This window comes from Onychostoma macrolepis, chromosome 14 (assembly GCF_012432095.1).
Source record: "Onychostoma macrolepis isolate SWU-2019 chromosome 14, ASM1243209v1, whole genome shotgun sequence".
NCBI classification, from domain to species: Eukaryota; Metazoa; Chordata; class Actinopteri; order Cypriniformes; family Cyprinidae; genus Onychostoma; species Onychostoma macrolepis.
Genome location: NC_081168.1, coordinates 27,770,059 through 27,785,630, shown reverse-complemented (window position 1 = coordinate 27,785,630; position 15,572 = coordinate 27,770,059). Strand labels below are relative to the sequence as shown.

General features: G+C 42.8%; 1 protein-coding gene across 21 annotated transcripts in view; it reads left to right on the top strand.

Moving 5' to 3' along the window:
• limch1b (LIM and calponin homology domains 1b) overlaps nt 1–15,572 on the top strand; it is a 299,726-nt gene that overhangs the window by 185,697 nt on the left and 98,457 nt on the right. For all 21 annotated transcript variants that reach the window (XR_009274143.1, XR_009274142.1, XR_009274145.1 and 18 more), the window contains one exon: nt 14,380–14,578. Coding sequence is in view for 6 of the 21 variants with exons in the window: in XM_058797791.1 (XP_058653774.1) it covers nt 14,380–14,578 (199 nt within the window). In the remaining 15 variants the exon portion in view is untranslated. The remainder of the gene's footprint in view (nt 1–14,379; nt 14,579–15,572) is intronic.

The following is a 15,572-nucleotide window of genomic DNA, read 5'->3' as shown; positions in this document are numbered from 1 at the left end:
ATACTGATAACAAGTTCAAACAGATGCCATTAATACAGGTAACGAGTGGAGGACAGAGGAGCCTCTTAAAGAAGAAGTTACAGGTCTGTGAGAGCCAGAAATCTTGCTTGTTTGTAGGTGACCAAATACTTATTTTACCGAGGAATTTACCAATTAATTCTTTAAAAATCCTACAATGTGATTTTCTGGATTTTTTTTTCTCATTTTGTCTCTCATAGTTGAGGTATACCTATGATTAAAATTACAGGCCTCTCTCATCTTTTTAAGTGGGAGAACTTGCACAATTGGTAGCTGACTAAATACTTTTTTGCCCCACTGTACATTCTAAATCATTAACATCTTAAAGACATCTAATAGACGTCTATTTGACATCTAAAAGGAGACGTCCTATAGACGTATTGCAGATGAGCAAACACCCTAAAAAATACGTCTTGCAGATGTAAATGCAGACGTCAAATAGACGTCTCCGAGATGTACGTGTGCTATCAGGGCAGCGAATTTGCGTCTGTGTGAAGTGAATTTCACGTGCGAATGAGAGTAAACTCAAAATGTTCAAGCGGCCAACTACGCACGATTTATTCGCGCTATTTTGTGTTTTTGACCTACACTGTACAAGATGTGAGAACGGTCCGTTCTGTGAATGTTGAACGTGAAAATGAACATTTTTGTCTTCATTTTTATTGGGGTGAATACTTGGGGACATTTTGCTCTGTTTTGTTTGGATTCAGGAAATGTAAAAAAAATTAATTATATTGCCCATCCTCTCAGGATACCTGGAATCAGTGTTACAAGTACCCCAGGCACATCGTTTTTCCATTTTTGAAGCATAAACCCCATAAAACCGATGCGAGCTTTGAATCTGCCAATGTTTCTCTATGGCGCTGAAACCTAAAGATGTCCGAGTTCCGCTCCCAGTGCAACTGATACTCGACTGCCATTGGCTAGTCTGCGTTTGAGGGGAGAGGCTTACCGATAGGTCAATTCTCAAAACACCCACAAGATGGCAGCATTTATTGGTGAATCCGATATTACAAAACCGATATCCGACTATGGGAAAATGCTTAAATATTGGGGAAAATATCGGTAAATCGATATATCGGTCGATCTCTAGAAATAACGAAGGAATTAGCCCACATCTGTCCATGAAATGCCTTTTGAGTCAACTGTCCAATTACTTATGGTCCCTTGAAAAAGGGGGAGGTAGGCCTACATACAGTATTAAACAGCTGTGATTCCTTAACCTTTCCTCCAATTGTGATGGGAATACCCTTAAATTAAAGCTCACTGTGGACTTTAAGCCCATATTCATTATATAAGTGTAACTTGAATATATTTTGGTCAGCAGATAAAATCCAAATACTACAAATATATATATATATATATATATATATATATATATATATATATATATATATATATATATATGATGAGTTCATTTGCAAAACCAATAAATGCCACGTTTAAAAAACTGAACTGACTGCCTATGTTATTCTCCACATATAGCACGTTCTGAATTCTGAACCCTAAGCATGTTTTGTCACAAAAGCTGGTATTGTCTACTGTCAAGGCATACATCGTGAATTCACGCTTTACAGCAGAAACCGACAAGCACCCTTGTTGTTTGTGAACACAACCCGTTTTAGTGAGTCAGTGCGCAGTGTTCAGGTCAGGTGACAAGGCTGCTAGTCACTTCGAAAGACGCGCTATTCCTCTGATACGGCACAGACAGCATATAACCCACAAATGTGTAATCAGGAAAAAAAACACACACATGGATTCCGATTTTCTCAGATCGGTTTCAGGCCTTGTTCATATGTGGAAAATAATCTGATATGAATCTGATATGTGCATTTGCACCTGCCAGTATTTTATTGCTCAGTGGTTGCTCTTTCTAAGCTCATGTGACTTAGCTGTGATTCTCATATGTCTCATTTTAGAATCAGTAGTGTTTCAGATGTTTCTCCTAAAATTAAAAAGGAGAAATTAAAGTAGACACAAGACTTGAGAAAAATTCAAAAAGTGAAAAAGCATAATAGGACCCCTTTAAATAAGAGGTGATCTGGCGCTGAAATGTTTTGCTTTTAAAATCATGCTGAGTGCTCATTGCCGCTGTCATCAGTGTCAGCGGCTAGTTCACAGACAAGCGCTTCAGTCTATTGCTAACTGATGTGGGGACTAAAATGCACACAAACATGTCCCTGCACTTGATATTCCATCACTGATGAATGTCACGGAATCACCCGCATCACCAGCTGAAGCAGCCTCCTACACCCGTTCACAATCACCAGAGTACTAATCACGCACACCTACAACCACTTACCACCACCATTCATAAGCACACTCACCTCAGTCACTCATCGGCTGGTCTCAAGGTTGCAAGCTCCCATAACGCTGGTTGATGCCTACCTGTCTGTTTCTCCCGCCTGGAACTCCTCTCCTATGATGAACTAAGCAAGTTATGTTTCAGTTAGACTGTTTACTCTACTTCCAGTATTCCCTTTGTTGACTCTCTTCTGTTGGAAGCCCTACCTTGGTTCTCTTTAAATAAAACCCCTTTTTGATGTACACCTACCTGTCTGCCTCCTTACCAGTGTGTGACAGAAGACCAGCCCTTTGAAGATATATACGAGCACGAAGGTTCACATGGATCCTGGGAGCACCTCCTCATCGGAGCTCTTCGCCGATCTCGTTCACACTCTCCGGGAATCGCTTCTACCACCTCCTGTCACCGCCCCTCCGACAACCAGTCCCATGGCCCGACCTACTAGCTTCTCCGGGGAGGCAAGCTCTTGCAAAGGGTTTTTGTTGCAATGTTCTCTCTACTTTGAATTACAGCCCCATCGGTTCACGACGGAGCGGGCGAAAGTGGCATTCATTATCTCTCTACTAACGGGAAGAGCCTTGCAATGGGCGGAGGCCTTGTGGAATTCGCAGAGCCCGAGGATTGATTCACTGGAGAATTTCATCAAACATTTCCGAGAGGTATTCAGCCAGCCGACTACGGAGGTCTCGGTGCATGATGAGCTGTTCAAACTACGGCAAGCGGATTTGTCCATTCACGAGTACACGCTTCAGTTCCGCACTGCAGCGGCTGGAATGAGACTGCCCTGCTCTCCACTTTTCGCAGAGGCTTGAACCCCGCCTTACGTCAGCAGATGTCTATCTACGACGACTCCGTGGGACTGGAAAGCTTCCTCCAGAAGGCTGCCCGAGTCTCTCAACACCTAACCTCTCACCTCCAGTGCCCGAACCCATGACCACGGATAACTATCATCTATCCAACCTGGAGCGATCCCGTCGACTCACCCAAGGGCTCTGCCTCTACTGTGGTTCTCTGGCGCACCAGATCCGCACCTGTCCCATTCGTCCACCACGCCCAGCGGTGAGTACCATCCAAATTGCTCCTGATGTGTCTCACATGTCTCACGTCGATGCTCTTCTCAGGTATCAAGACCAATCTTTCCCAGTCAAAATCCTCATGGACTCTGGAGCTGCGGGAAACTTCATCTCCTCCCGCACCCTTGCTGGACTCAGGATTCCCCGTCACAGGAACGAAACCACCTACCAGATCACCACTGTCCAAGGGAAACCGCTGGGCAAGGGGCGAGTGCGTTACCGGACACCAGAGATCATCCTCCAAATCGGGTGCTTCCATACGGAACAGATCTCTCTACTGGTGCTGGAGGAGGCGGTCGTGGATGTTATCCTGGGACACCCCTGGCTTTCCAAACATCAACCTACCATCGATTGGAAGTCTGGGGAGATTCTCAAGTGGAGCATGGGGTGCGAGCAGGAATGCCTAAAGGATCTACCTGTCCCCATCTCTAACGGTACCAGCCTTTCACTCTGTTCCACCACCGTTGAAAGCCCCGAGACACACCAAGTTACACCCATTCTCCCCGAATATCAGTCATTTCAGGACGTGTTCAGCAAGGATGCTGCCACTCACCTACCTCCACAACGGCCATGGGACTGCGCCGTGGACCTGCTGCCTGGGGCTAAACTACCCAAAGGACACGTCTACCCACTGTCGATCCCGGAGAGAACAGCCATGGAGGAGTATGTAAAGGAGGCTTTGAATCAGGGGTTCATCCGTCCATCCACCTCACCCGCAGCGTCAAGCTTTTTCTTTGTGGCCAAAAAAGATGGAGGCCTGAGGCCCTGTATTGACTACCGTGCTCTCAACGAACAGACGGTAAAGTTCGCCTATCCCCTTCCTCTGGTCCCAGCCGCCCTGGAGGAGCTGCGCGGGGCCTGTATCTTCAGCAAACTGGATCTCAGGAACTCATCCGCATCCGCAGGGGTGATGAATGGAAGACGGCCTTCGTGACGCCCACCGGGCACTACGAGTACCGGGTTATGCCGTATGGGCTATCCAACTCACCTTCCATCTTCCAGAACTTCATGAATGAGATCTTCAGAGACATGCTAAACCGGTTCGTCCTCATCTACATAGATGACATACTCATATATTCACCTAACATTGAGGTACACCGTCGTCATGTCGCCCGAGTGCTCCAACGCCTCCGTCAACACCACCTGTATTTAAAAGCCGAGAAATGTGAGTTTCACAAGTCCACAATCCACTTCCTGGGCTACATCGTCACCCCTGCCGGAGTGCAAATGGACCAGAGGAAGGTGGAAGCAGTTCAGAATTGGCCTCAACCCACGACCATAAAGGAGATGCAGAGATTCCTGGGGTTCGCCAATTTCTATCGTCAATTTATTGCCCATTACAGCCAGCTAGCCGCGCCTCTTACCTCTCTCCTCCAGCAGAAGGCCAAATCTCTGTCTTGGACCCCAGAAGCTCATCGGGCCTTCGCTCAGCTCAAGTCGGCCTTCTGCACAGCCCCGGCTCTTTCACATCCAGACCCCAATCTCCGATTCGTGGTCGAGGTGGACGCCGCGACCCTAGGAGTGGGCGCCGTCTTGTCCCAATGGAGGGGTGAACCCCCCGTGCTCCATCCATGTGCATACTTTTCCAGGAAACTGTCCCCGGCGGAGCAGAACTCCGGGTGGGCAACCGGGAGTTGCTGGCCATCAAGCTCGCTCTGGAAGAGTGGCGGCATTGGTTGGAAGGTGCTCAACATCCCTTCGTCGTGATCACCGACCACAAAAATTTGCAATACCTCCGAGAGGCCAAACGCCTCAACCCCAGACAGGCCAGACGGGCTCTGTTCTTCACCCGGTTCCATTTCCAGATCTCATACCGTCCGGGGAGTAAGAATGTTAAGGCTGACGCTCTCTCCCGCCTGCACCAACCCGACCCGGCTCAAGAGGAACCAGAGCCCATCCTGCCACCTTCCGTCTTCTTGTCACCCATCCTGTGGGAACTCGACCGCCAAATCCAAGCCGCCACTCTCACCGAACCTGCTCCGCCGGGAGGTCCAGCAGGGAGGAGCTATGTCCCATCCAACCTACGTCTTACCCTACTGGACTCGGTCCACACCTCTCCGGGATCGGGACACCCAGGCAGCCACCGAACCCTCTCGCTTCTCCAGAACCGTTATTGGTGGCCCAACATGGCCCGGGATGTCGGCCGGTATGTCAAGGGATGTTCGGTCTGTGCCATCACCTCCACACCTCGCCGCCTGCCTGAGGGTAAACTGGTTCCATTACCCATTCCTTGCCGGCCCTGGTCCCACCTGGGGGTAGACTTTGCCACCGACCTCCCTCCGTCAAACGGGTATACCACCATACTAGTCATCGTCGACCGATTCTCCAAATCCTGCAAACTAATCCCACTATATGGATTACCCTCAGCCCTAGAAACGGCCGAAGCCCTCTTTCAACACATATTTAGGAACTTCGGCCTTCCAGAAGACATTGTCTCCGACAGGGGGCCCCAATTTATCTCTCGGGTCTGGCGAAGTTTCTTCCACCTCCTAGGGGTGACGGTTAGTCTATCCTTCGGGTACCACCCACAAACCAATGGCCAGACCGAACGGAGGATCCAGGAAATCGGGCGATATCTCCGGGCCTACTGTCATGAACATCAGGACAGCTGGAGCCAGTATCTACCCTGGGCAGAGTACGCCCAGAATTCGCTGCGCCAGGAAACCACCGGACTCACTCCATTCCAATGTGTCCTCGGATACCAGCCACCATTATTCCCCTGGACCGAGGAGCGATCAGAAGTCCCAGCGGTAGATTACTGGTTCCGTGAGAGCGAGAGTGTATGGGACTCAGCTCACATCCATCTCCAGAGGGCAGTACGGAGACACAAAACCAATGCAGATGCCCGCCGTTCTGCCAATCCCGTCTATCAACCCGGGGAACGAGTCTGGTTATCCACCCGGGATATTCGTCTCCGGCTGCCCTGCAAGAAGCTGAGTCCCCGGTACATAGGTCCTTTCCCGGTAGCAAGGCGCATCAACGAGGTCACTTACCGACTCCACTTGCCTGAGCGGTATCGGATCTCACCCACCTTTCACGTCTCCTTACTCAAACCTTTCATTAATCCTCTTCTCCCTCCATCCACAGAGCACGAGACACCCCCTCCTCCACCCGAGGTCGCCTCCAACGAAACCATCTATAGAGTCAAGGAAATCCTCGACTCACGACGGCGGGGCGGCCGGCTTCAATACCTCATAGACTGGGAGGGGTACGGTCCCGAGGAGAGATCATGGGCAAACAAGGATGACATTCTGGACCCATCCCTCATCCACGACTTCCACCAAGCCCACCCTGATCGCCCCGCTCCCAGGGGGCGCGGCCGTCCTCGCCGTCGATCTCGGGCGTCGGGAGACGCCCGTGGGAGGGGGGGGGTAATGTCACGGAATCACCCGCATCACCAGCTGAAGCAGCCTCCTACACCCGTTCACAATCACCAGAGTACTAATCACGCACACCTACAACCACTTACCACCACCATTCATAAGCACACTCACCTCAGTCACTCATCGGCTGGTCTCAAGGTTGCAAGCTCCCATAACGCTGGTTGATGCCTACCTGTCTGTTTCTCCCGCCTGGAACTCCTCTCCTATGATGAACTAAGCAAGTTATGTTTCAGTTAGACTGTTTACTCTACTTCCAGTATTCCCTTTGTTGACTCTCTTCTGTTGGAAGCCCTACCTTGGTTCTCTTTAAATAAAACCCCTTTTTGATGTACACCTACCTGTCTGCCTCCTTACCAGTGTGTGACAATGAACACATTTGGACTTAATGAGGAAAAAAAAAACTATTCGAGGGCGGATTAGAACCCATATCCGCTAACTTAGCATTTACAAAGCTTTGTTTACTTTGTTTTGCTTAACTCTGAAATATGAAATGTGGCGTTATCTGCTTTTGCCAAAAAAAAAACAAAAAAAAAACACTGGAGTTATCTGCTTTTGTTTAGTTATTGGAGTTATCTGCTTTTGTTTAGTTATTATTACTTGCAGTTTGATTGATATTACATATATATATATATATATATATATATATTAGTTTCAAGTACTTTATTGATTATTTTGCTTTCATTCATAATTTGAACAAAGTATCATGGGGCGTAGGAAAAAGGTAGATGAGCAAACCCGAAATACAGAGATTCTATGTATCACAGTCTGTGCTTACTACGGCTGGCGGCTGATTGAAAGAAATAAGATAATATGCACTCTTATAACCGTCTACAACATATTACAATATAAACAGAATAATGTAAACACTGTCACAATTAATCAACAGTCGATATAACCAGTCGCTTTGCTTAAATGCACGGTATCCATTGATTGCAAAATGAAACTGCGATCTAATTAGAGTAGCCCAGGCACGCATTGTCATAGGTCACTATTGTTAAGCCAGTCAGCATTGTAGCCAAGGCTCACATAGTCATAGGCCACTAGTGTTAAGCCGGTTGGCATGGTAGCCAAGACTCACATAGGCCACTAGCGTTAAGCCGGTCGGTGTGGTAGGTCCAGGCACACACAGATAGTAATACATGTGGTTCACATGGCTCTTCAGAGCAGGAGCAGTGCATAGGTCTTGGCAATAGATCTTGTTTGGGGGTGTTTGTTCTGTCCTGTTTCATTCTTTCATGTGTGTGGATATATGTGTGTCTGCATGTTCTTTTTTTCATCCCTAAATTTTAGACCTCTTAAAATGATAATTTCCAATTTCTTTTTACACATTCTTCTTAATGCATTTTACTGTTCAGACACATAATTTAACCTCTTGCTTTATAAAGTTTAATTTTCTCTCTGTTCCAATCGGTCCTCCCTATACACAAAGTACACAACCACCAAAGGGCCTCTTTGCTCTCAATGATTTAATGAATAGGGCTATGTGATTTTTTTTATTTATTCTTCCGGCGATTATGAAAACATGACGCTGAATTATGTTCCTTTCCTTTTAAAGTCGTGCGCTGTCACCCTTCCTACATAAAATCCAAATTAGTCAAATCATGTATCATGTCATAATATACAGTCTCCCACCGGATGTGCTCAATACTAAATAAGAGTTAAAAGCGTATTGAGCTGTGAATAGACTCCCTGGTGGCTTTCTGTGTGTGTAATCCGAGATGGAGCGAAACACGCACAAGTAAAGGTTACTTTAGGCTTTAGCTATGTGCTTAAATGGACAATTACACACCAAATATATATCAAAAGCAGTCGGTTATGTCTTCAGTGAATATAAACAGGTGAGAAAGTAATCAAATATCAGTAAATTAGATCTGTGCATTTGGTCTGGAAGTAAGAAAATAATAAACCTTTTGCTCTTTACTAAATAACTGAATAACTTTAATAAGAATCAGTGTATGTTTAATGCATGTGGAGAAGACTGTGCAGTGTTTTATTTTTACATTTGATTACTTTATTCAGTTTTTGCATAGTAGGCTATTAGCTATTTTTAGCAGGCTGAATTATTTTATTTGTATCTTTTTTCTATTGTATTTGTAATATATTGTTTGTTATATTATTTATTTTAATTGTATTACTGACTGTTTCAACTCACTTTTGTTTGTTGACAGTGATTTATAAATGCACGGAAAGGGCCCCCTGACAAAATTTTGCCTAGGGCCCCCAGAAGTCTTGGACCAGCACTGTGCACAGCTGCATCTCTTTTGTGTGGTTGGAAGTGAAGTGTATTTCGTGTAGTGTTGAAGTACTGGTTGTGAATGAATAATTTGGAAAGAGAAATTGGAAATATTAAATGGGAATATTAAAACACTTGTATATAATATGATGGCTGCTGCAGTCCCAGTGCTCCATATGGCCGGTCCGTCCCAGTGGATTTTACAAAGGAATTCACTTCAGCACATAATGATCAATTTAATCACCTCAGAATAAGTTAGCAACTGCTTAGCAACACCACAACACCCTGTAATTTTCTATGGGAAAGCACCACTCATATTTTCTTCAGAAAAGCTAAATATCTGAGTATAAAACAAGTTCAGCCTGATTTGGGTTGGGTTCTGAATGAGTGCTGTATCTTGGCTTAAAGAAAATCACTCCACCTCTGTCCATCAATCTTTGAGGTCATTATTGGAAGAGAGTGTTTAGGGTCTCTTCAGATGGGCTTACATCACTGCACTAAACCAGGGCTGATATCTTTTGTAGATCTTCAGGGAATACAATGATCTCTGTGTATATCATTGGGCCATATAACAATGTATTGGTTGTTTTGTGCAGTAGATAAAGTAGTAAATTCTTAACTTAAAAAAAATAATCTAAAATGATATGGACCCTAAAAATTATGTGGTCTTCATTTTCTGATGTCTTACTAACATTTATTTATTTATTTTTGTCTAATTGTGTAGAAAAAGACTTTATCACGCATTTAATGTGACACAGCCAATGATGTCACTGGACTGCAATTTATTTTTTCCATCATGTCATGTGTCCTTTGCATGAAAAGTGTTTCCCCATCTGGTTAGATAGTCACAAACAGACAAATCCTGGACTGATCTGGGTTCAGTCACAGTGCTGCAGGACTTTAATGAAAGGCTGGATTGTGTTTTGGTGACACAGCACAGCCAACTGAAAAAGAGCTGACTTGAGCTGTGATCTGTTGTTTTTTTTTAAATCAGAGAACTGCACTTTAAGCGCCAGTGCATGTCAGTCACCGCAATATAGTTATATACAGGTGCATCTCAATAAATTAGAATGTTGTGGAAAAGTTTATTTCAGTAATTCAACTCAAATTGTGAAACTCGTATTAAATAAATTCAATGCACACAGACTGAAGTAGTTTAAGTCTTTGGTTCTTTTAATTGTGATGATTTTGGCTCACATTTAACAAAAACCCACCAATTCACTATTTCAACAAATTAGAATACTTCACAAGTTAGTGAATTGTTGGCCTTCTGGAAAGTATGTTTACTGTATATGTACTCAGTGCTTGGTAGGGGCTCCTTTTGCTTTAATTACTGCCTCAATTTGGCGTGGCATGGAGGTGATCAGTTTGTGGCACTGCTGAGGTGGTATGGAAGCCCAGGTTTCTTTGACAGTGGCCTTCAGCTCATCTGCACCTTTTTTGTCTATTGTTTTCTTTTTCCTCTTGACGATACCCCATAGATTTTCTATGGGGTTCAGGTCTGGTGTGTTTGCTGGCCAGTCAAGCACACCAACACCATGGTCATTTAACCAACTTTTGGTGCGTTTGGCAGTGTGGGCAGGTGCCAAATCCTGCTGGAAAATGAAATCAGCATCTTTAAAAAGCTGGTCAGCAGAAGTAAGCATGAAGTACTCCAAAATTCCTTGGTAAACAGGTGCAGTGACTTTGGTTTTCAAAAAACACAATGGACCAGCACCAGCAGATGACATTGCACCCCAAATCATCACAGACTGTGGAAACTTAACACTGGACTTCAAGCAACTTGGGCTATGAGCTTCTCCACCCTTCCTCCAGACTCTAGGACCTTGGTTTCCAAATGAAATACAAAACTTGCTCTCATCTGAAAAGAGGACTTTGGACCACTGGGCAACAATCCAGTTCTTCTTCTCCTTAGCCCAGGTAAGACGCCTCTGATGTTGTCTGTGAACCTTGTGAGTGGCTTAACAAGAGGAATACGACAACTGTAGCCAAATTAATTGACACGTCTGTGTGTGGTGGCTCTTGATGCCTTAACCTCATAAGGCTGCAGTTCTCTCGGTTGGTTGTACACTCTGTGAACAGCCAGCTTCTTTGTCAATGAATGTTTGTGGCTTACCCTCCTTGTGAAGGGTGTCAATGATTGTCTTCTGGACAACTGTCAAATCAGCAGTCTTCCCCATGATTGTGTAGCTTAGTGAACCAAACTGAGAGACCATTTTGAAGGCTCAGGAAACCTTTGTAGGTGTTTTGTGTTGATTAGCTGAATGGCATGTCACCATATTCTAATTTGTTAAGATAATGAATTGGTGGGTTTTTGTTAAATGTGAGCCAAAATCATCACAATTAAAAGAATTAAAGACTTAAACTACTTCAGTCTGTGTGCACTGAATTTATTTAATACACGAGTTTCACAATTTGAGTTGAATTACTGAAATAAATAAACGTTTCCACGACATTCTAATTTATTGAGATGCACCTGTAAACCTCAATTCCTCTTCGAGTTCATCTGTCACACCTCATCCATTCCAGCTCTTGCTTGTTCTCTCCATGCTTATAATCAGGAAGAGCCAGTAGTGGGGATTTTGATTCATCAAGTGACAAGTATTTTAATTCCATTCACCAAAACAATTTGTACAATAAATCATTTAGTGACTCTTTTTATATATAATGCCACAATCCTGCCGACTACGCTGTTCGACTGCATGCCGAGAAGTGTCCGTGGCTTTTTTTTTTTAGGGGCAGTCGAGGCCTAATACACTCTCAGAAATAAAGGTACAGAAGCTGTCACTGGGGCTGTACCCTTTCAAAAAGGTACATGTTTGTACCTAAAGGGTCCATTTTGGTACTTTAAAAGTACATATTAGCAGAGGCGGACAATCCAGGGGTCAGAAAGTAAAAGTCCTGCCATGTGTTTATTCCACCCATGAACTCTGCAGCTGATTTCACCAGAGGAGGAACCAAGTCATTCCTTTCAAGTCACAAGCAAGTCTCAAGTCAAATCCCAAGTCCTCAAAGAGTTAAAGTTAATGAGATAATTAAGTGTCTAATTAAATTATGATTGTGCATTAGTGATGAACACCTGCTGTTATTGAGAATTACAGAGGATCAGATATTAATGTTTTAATGGTTAAAATGATGCCACCATCACGGAGATCAGTGTGTGCTTTAGTTGGGCTCTTGGCCTTTGACTCCTGTGTTAGATCGCTCTTTGCAGCATTACATGTGTTGCTGTAAAGTAAAGAGATCAGGGCTGCACAATGAGAAACCATGCTTTTACAGCTGTACTGATTGTTTGTTTTTTTCTTCTTTGTGTTGTATGTTTAGGTTTTGAAAAATCAATCTTGTGAAATAGCGTGCAAGGAACTTGTTGTTCTAATAGTTATGATGAATTCATTTGAAATCGACTGTATTTAATGCATATAAACACTTAAACTCTTCTGCTATTTAGACGCACGCAGACATAATGAACCAGAATATGAATCTCAACAATGGTGACAACCAACAAAATTCTTCATGCTGCAATGTATGCTGGGTAAGACCATAGTAAAAACTCCCATCATGCACTGCAGTATGAATTATTATTGTCACCACCATTGAGGATCATATGATAAGTGTTCATGTCTAAAAGCCTGAGCTGATGCTGTTCTTCCTCATATGTAATCACTACAGTAGCATTTGTTTGGTAGGACTTTTTTTTTCCTGAAATTCAGTAATAGCTGAATATCACTCAATAAACCAATGCGAGACACCTTCATGATGCTCATTTAAATGATTTAAAAGCAGAAAGTGTAAACTAAACTGCTACATCAAGTTCTTGATTCAGCAATGCACAAATGTTTGTTGTGAAACAATATTGCACTTGCTTAAAAGCAAATTACTTTGATTTACTAAAAGGGTCAAGAGCCCAACTAAAGCAAACACTGCTCTCCATGATGGTGGCATCATTTTAACCAATAAAACATCAACATCTGATCCTCTGTGATTCTCAATAATAGCAGGTGTTCATCATTAATGCACAATCATAATTTAATTAGACACTTAATTATCTCATTAACTTTAACTCTTTGAGGACTTGGGATTTGACTTGAGACTTGCTTGTGACTTGAAAGGAATGACTTGGTTCCTCCTCTGGTGAAATCAGCTGCAGAGTTCATGGGTGGAACAAAAATATGGCAGGACTTTTACTTTCTGACCCCTGGATTGTCCGCCTCTGCTAATATGTACTTTTAAAGTACCAAAATGGACCCTTTAGGTACAAACATGTACCTTTTTGAAAGGGTACAGCCCCAGTGACAGCTTCTGTACCTTTATTTCTGAGAGTGTAGATAGAGTCTCAGGTCTGGCAGGGATTGTCGGTGGGGGGAGTGAATGTCCAGCACTCTCTCCACCTTCAATACCACGACTGAGGTGAGACCCTTGAGTAAGGCACCAAACCCCCAACTGCTCCCCGGGCGCCGCGGCACTGGCTGCCCACTGCTCTAGGTGTGTGTTCATGGTGAGTGTGTTCACTACTGTGAACGGTATCACTAATTACAATGGTGTCTCTGTCACATTATGCCACTTGTGTCTATTGTGGAAACAGTGTTTAACTGTACAAAAGTGTTTAAAGACTGCTTAATTTTGTGGGGGAGTAGTAGCTACACTCTGCATCCTCATCCTCTCCTATTTTTCCTGTTTTATAATGGGTGGCAGTCAACGTTGCAATATGTGCAATACCATGGAGTGCAAGTGTTGGAGTGTCAACTAGTTACTGTTTACTTGTTTTGTATTATTTACAATATCATTGTATGTGTAGTAGTAACACAGTATCAATAATTTATTTAGTATATTGCGTCAATCCAATTCAATCACTGAATTTTATTAATATTGTCATGAACTACATATCATGATCCAGCAATATACTTTTTTAAAATAGAATTGATATATACAAGTTATGTACTTTTAACATAAAATAAAAAAATCATATTAATAATATTATTTTCATTTAGCACCGCAATGTGTTTTGCTTTTCCTCAAGTTTATCAGAACAGGCCTGTGACCCACAAGTTGAGATGCACTCATCTGTACTTCTGTCTCCAGAAATAATTTAAGCACCACAAGCTTTTTTCTCCACAATTGAAAAAGCAGATCTGTTAATGTGTTATTGTTTAATCCATTTTGTCAGTTGATAAAACTAAAAGCCAAAAGTTTGAATCTAAAATCCAAAAGCAGTCACAAGAGAGAGACTTCTGTGAAAGTCATTGTGTGAAAATAAATGAGAATGAATCATTCACTTTTTAAAAAATGTTTTTCAATATTGAAACACCACTTAGAGGAATCTTAAGCTGCAAACTTGTTATATTTTATATTTGTTTGTGTGTTTCTCAGGAAGCAGAGGAGTGGGACAGCCCAAAGCGAAGCATCAGGGACAGTGGTTACATAGACTGCTGGGAGTCCGAGCGCAGTGACTCTCTCTCCCCTCCGAGGCACATGCGAAACGACTCATTCGACAGCCTGGACTCCATCGGCTCGCGTTCCCATCAAACCCCCTCGCCTGATGGCCTGCTTGCCCACGGCTACAGCGATGGTAAGTCTAATGCACACATTAAAACACAAAAAATTACTTATTTATGGGTGGGTAATATATTGGTTGAAACAAAAAATTCAAGGTTAAAATTTGACAACCAGTATACATTTTGAAGTAATGCGGTTCTGAGAAACAACAAACACATTTGTCTCACAAATCCCCAAGGAAAAGAAAATGTGGAAGCTGCTATCCATGGTTTGAAACTGACCCCCGTATTGACTGCTTCTAATGCTTACTTTCCTAAATAATGCTTGTTCAGCAATAAAAGGTATGTGGAGAAACTGAGCAGTTTGCTTCAGAATTAAAGCCAAACAAAATAAGTTCAATTAACAGACCTTTTAGAGTTTAAATTTCAACTATTATTATTATAATTTTTATTTTTATTTTTTATTTTTTTTTGGCAAAATAGTATTTTAGAAAAATCTGTTTTTTTTTGTTTTGGTTTTTTTTTTACAATTTTTGCTACATTTGTTTTAATGCATTTTACATGACTAATAATAAAAAAGAATGTGCAAATAAGGTTTGATATGCTTATTTTTATTTTGGACAAAGAACCCTCAATGTTTTTATGTTTTTATGTTTTTTTTTTAACTGTTCTAAAAAATTTAAGACTATTTTATTGGGATATACATTTTGCTCATCACTCGATCATAATCTCATCCTTTTTGCACATATTAAAGAGGCTCATGACAAAAGTGTCCAGTTTGGTTAGCGTGGTCCTGTTAGCTTTGGTAGAAGCTATAATGTCAAAGTTCTTTCTTCATTGATGGCCAGTAAAAATGATCTGTATTTTGACAAAAGAGGTTTTTAGAGGTCTTTTAAAAATGTCTAATGATACGCCATGAGCCAATAATTTAATAGCATAATTTTCCTGCAGATCTAAAGTGATTAGTCACATGGCATTTATGGCATTGATGTTCAATAGAGAGCCAGTGCAGAGTTGACAGAACCAGGCTAATATGGTCATACTTCCTGGTTCTAGTAATAACTCTAG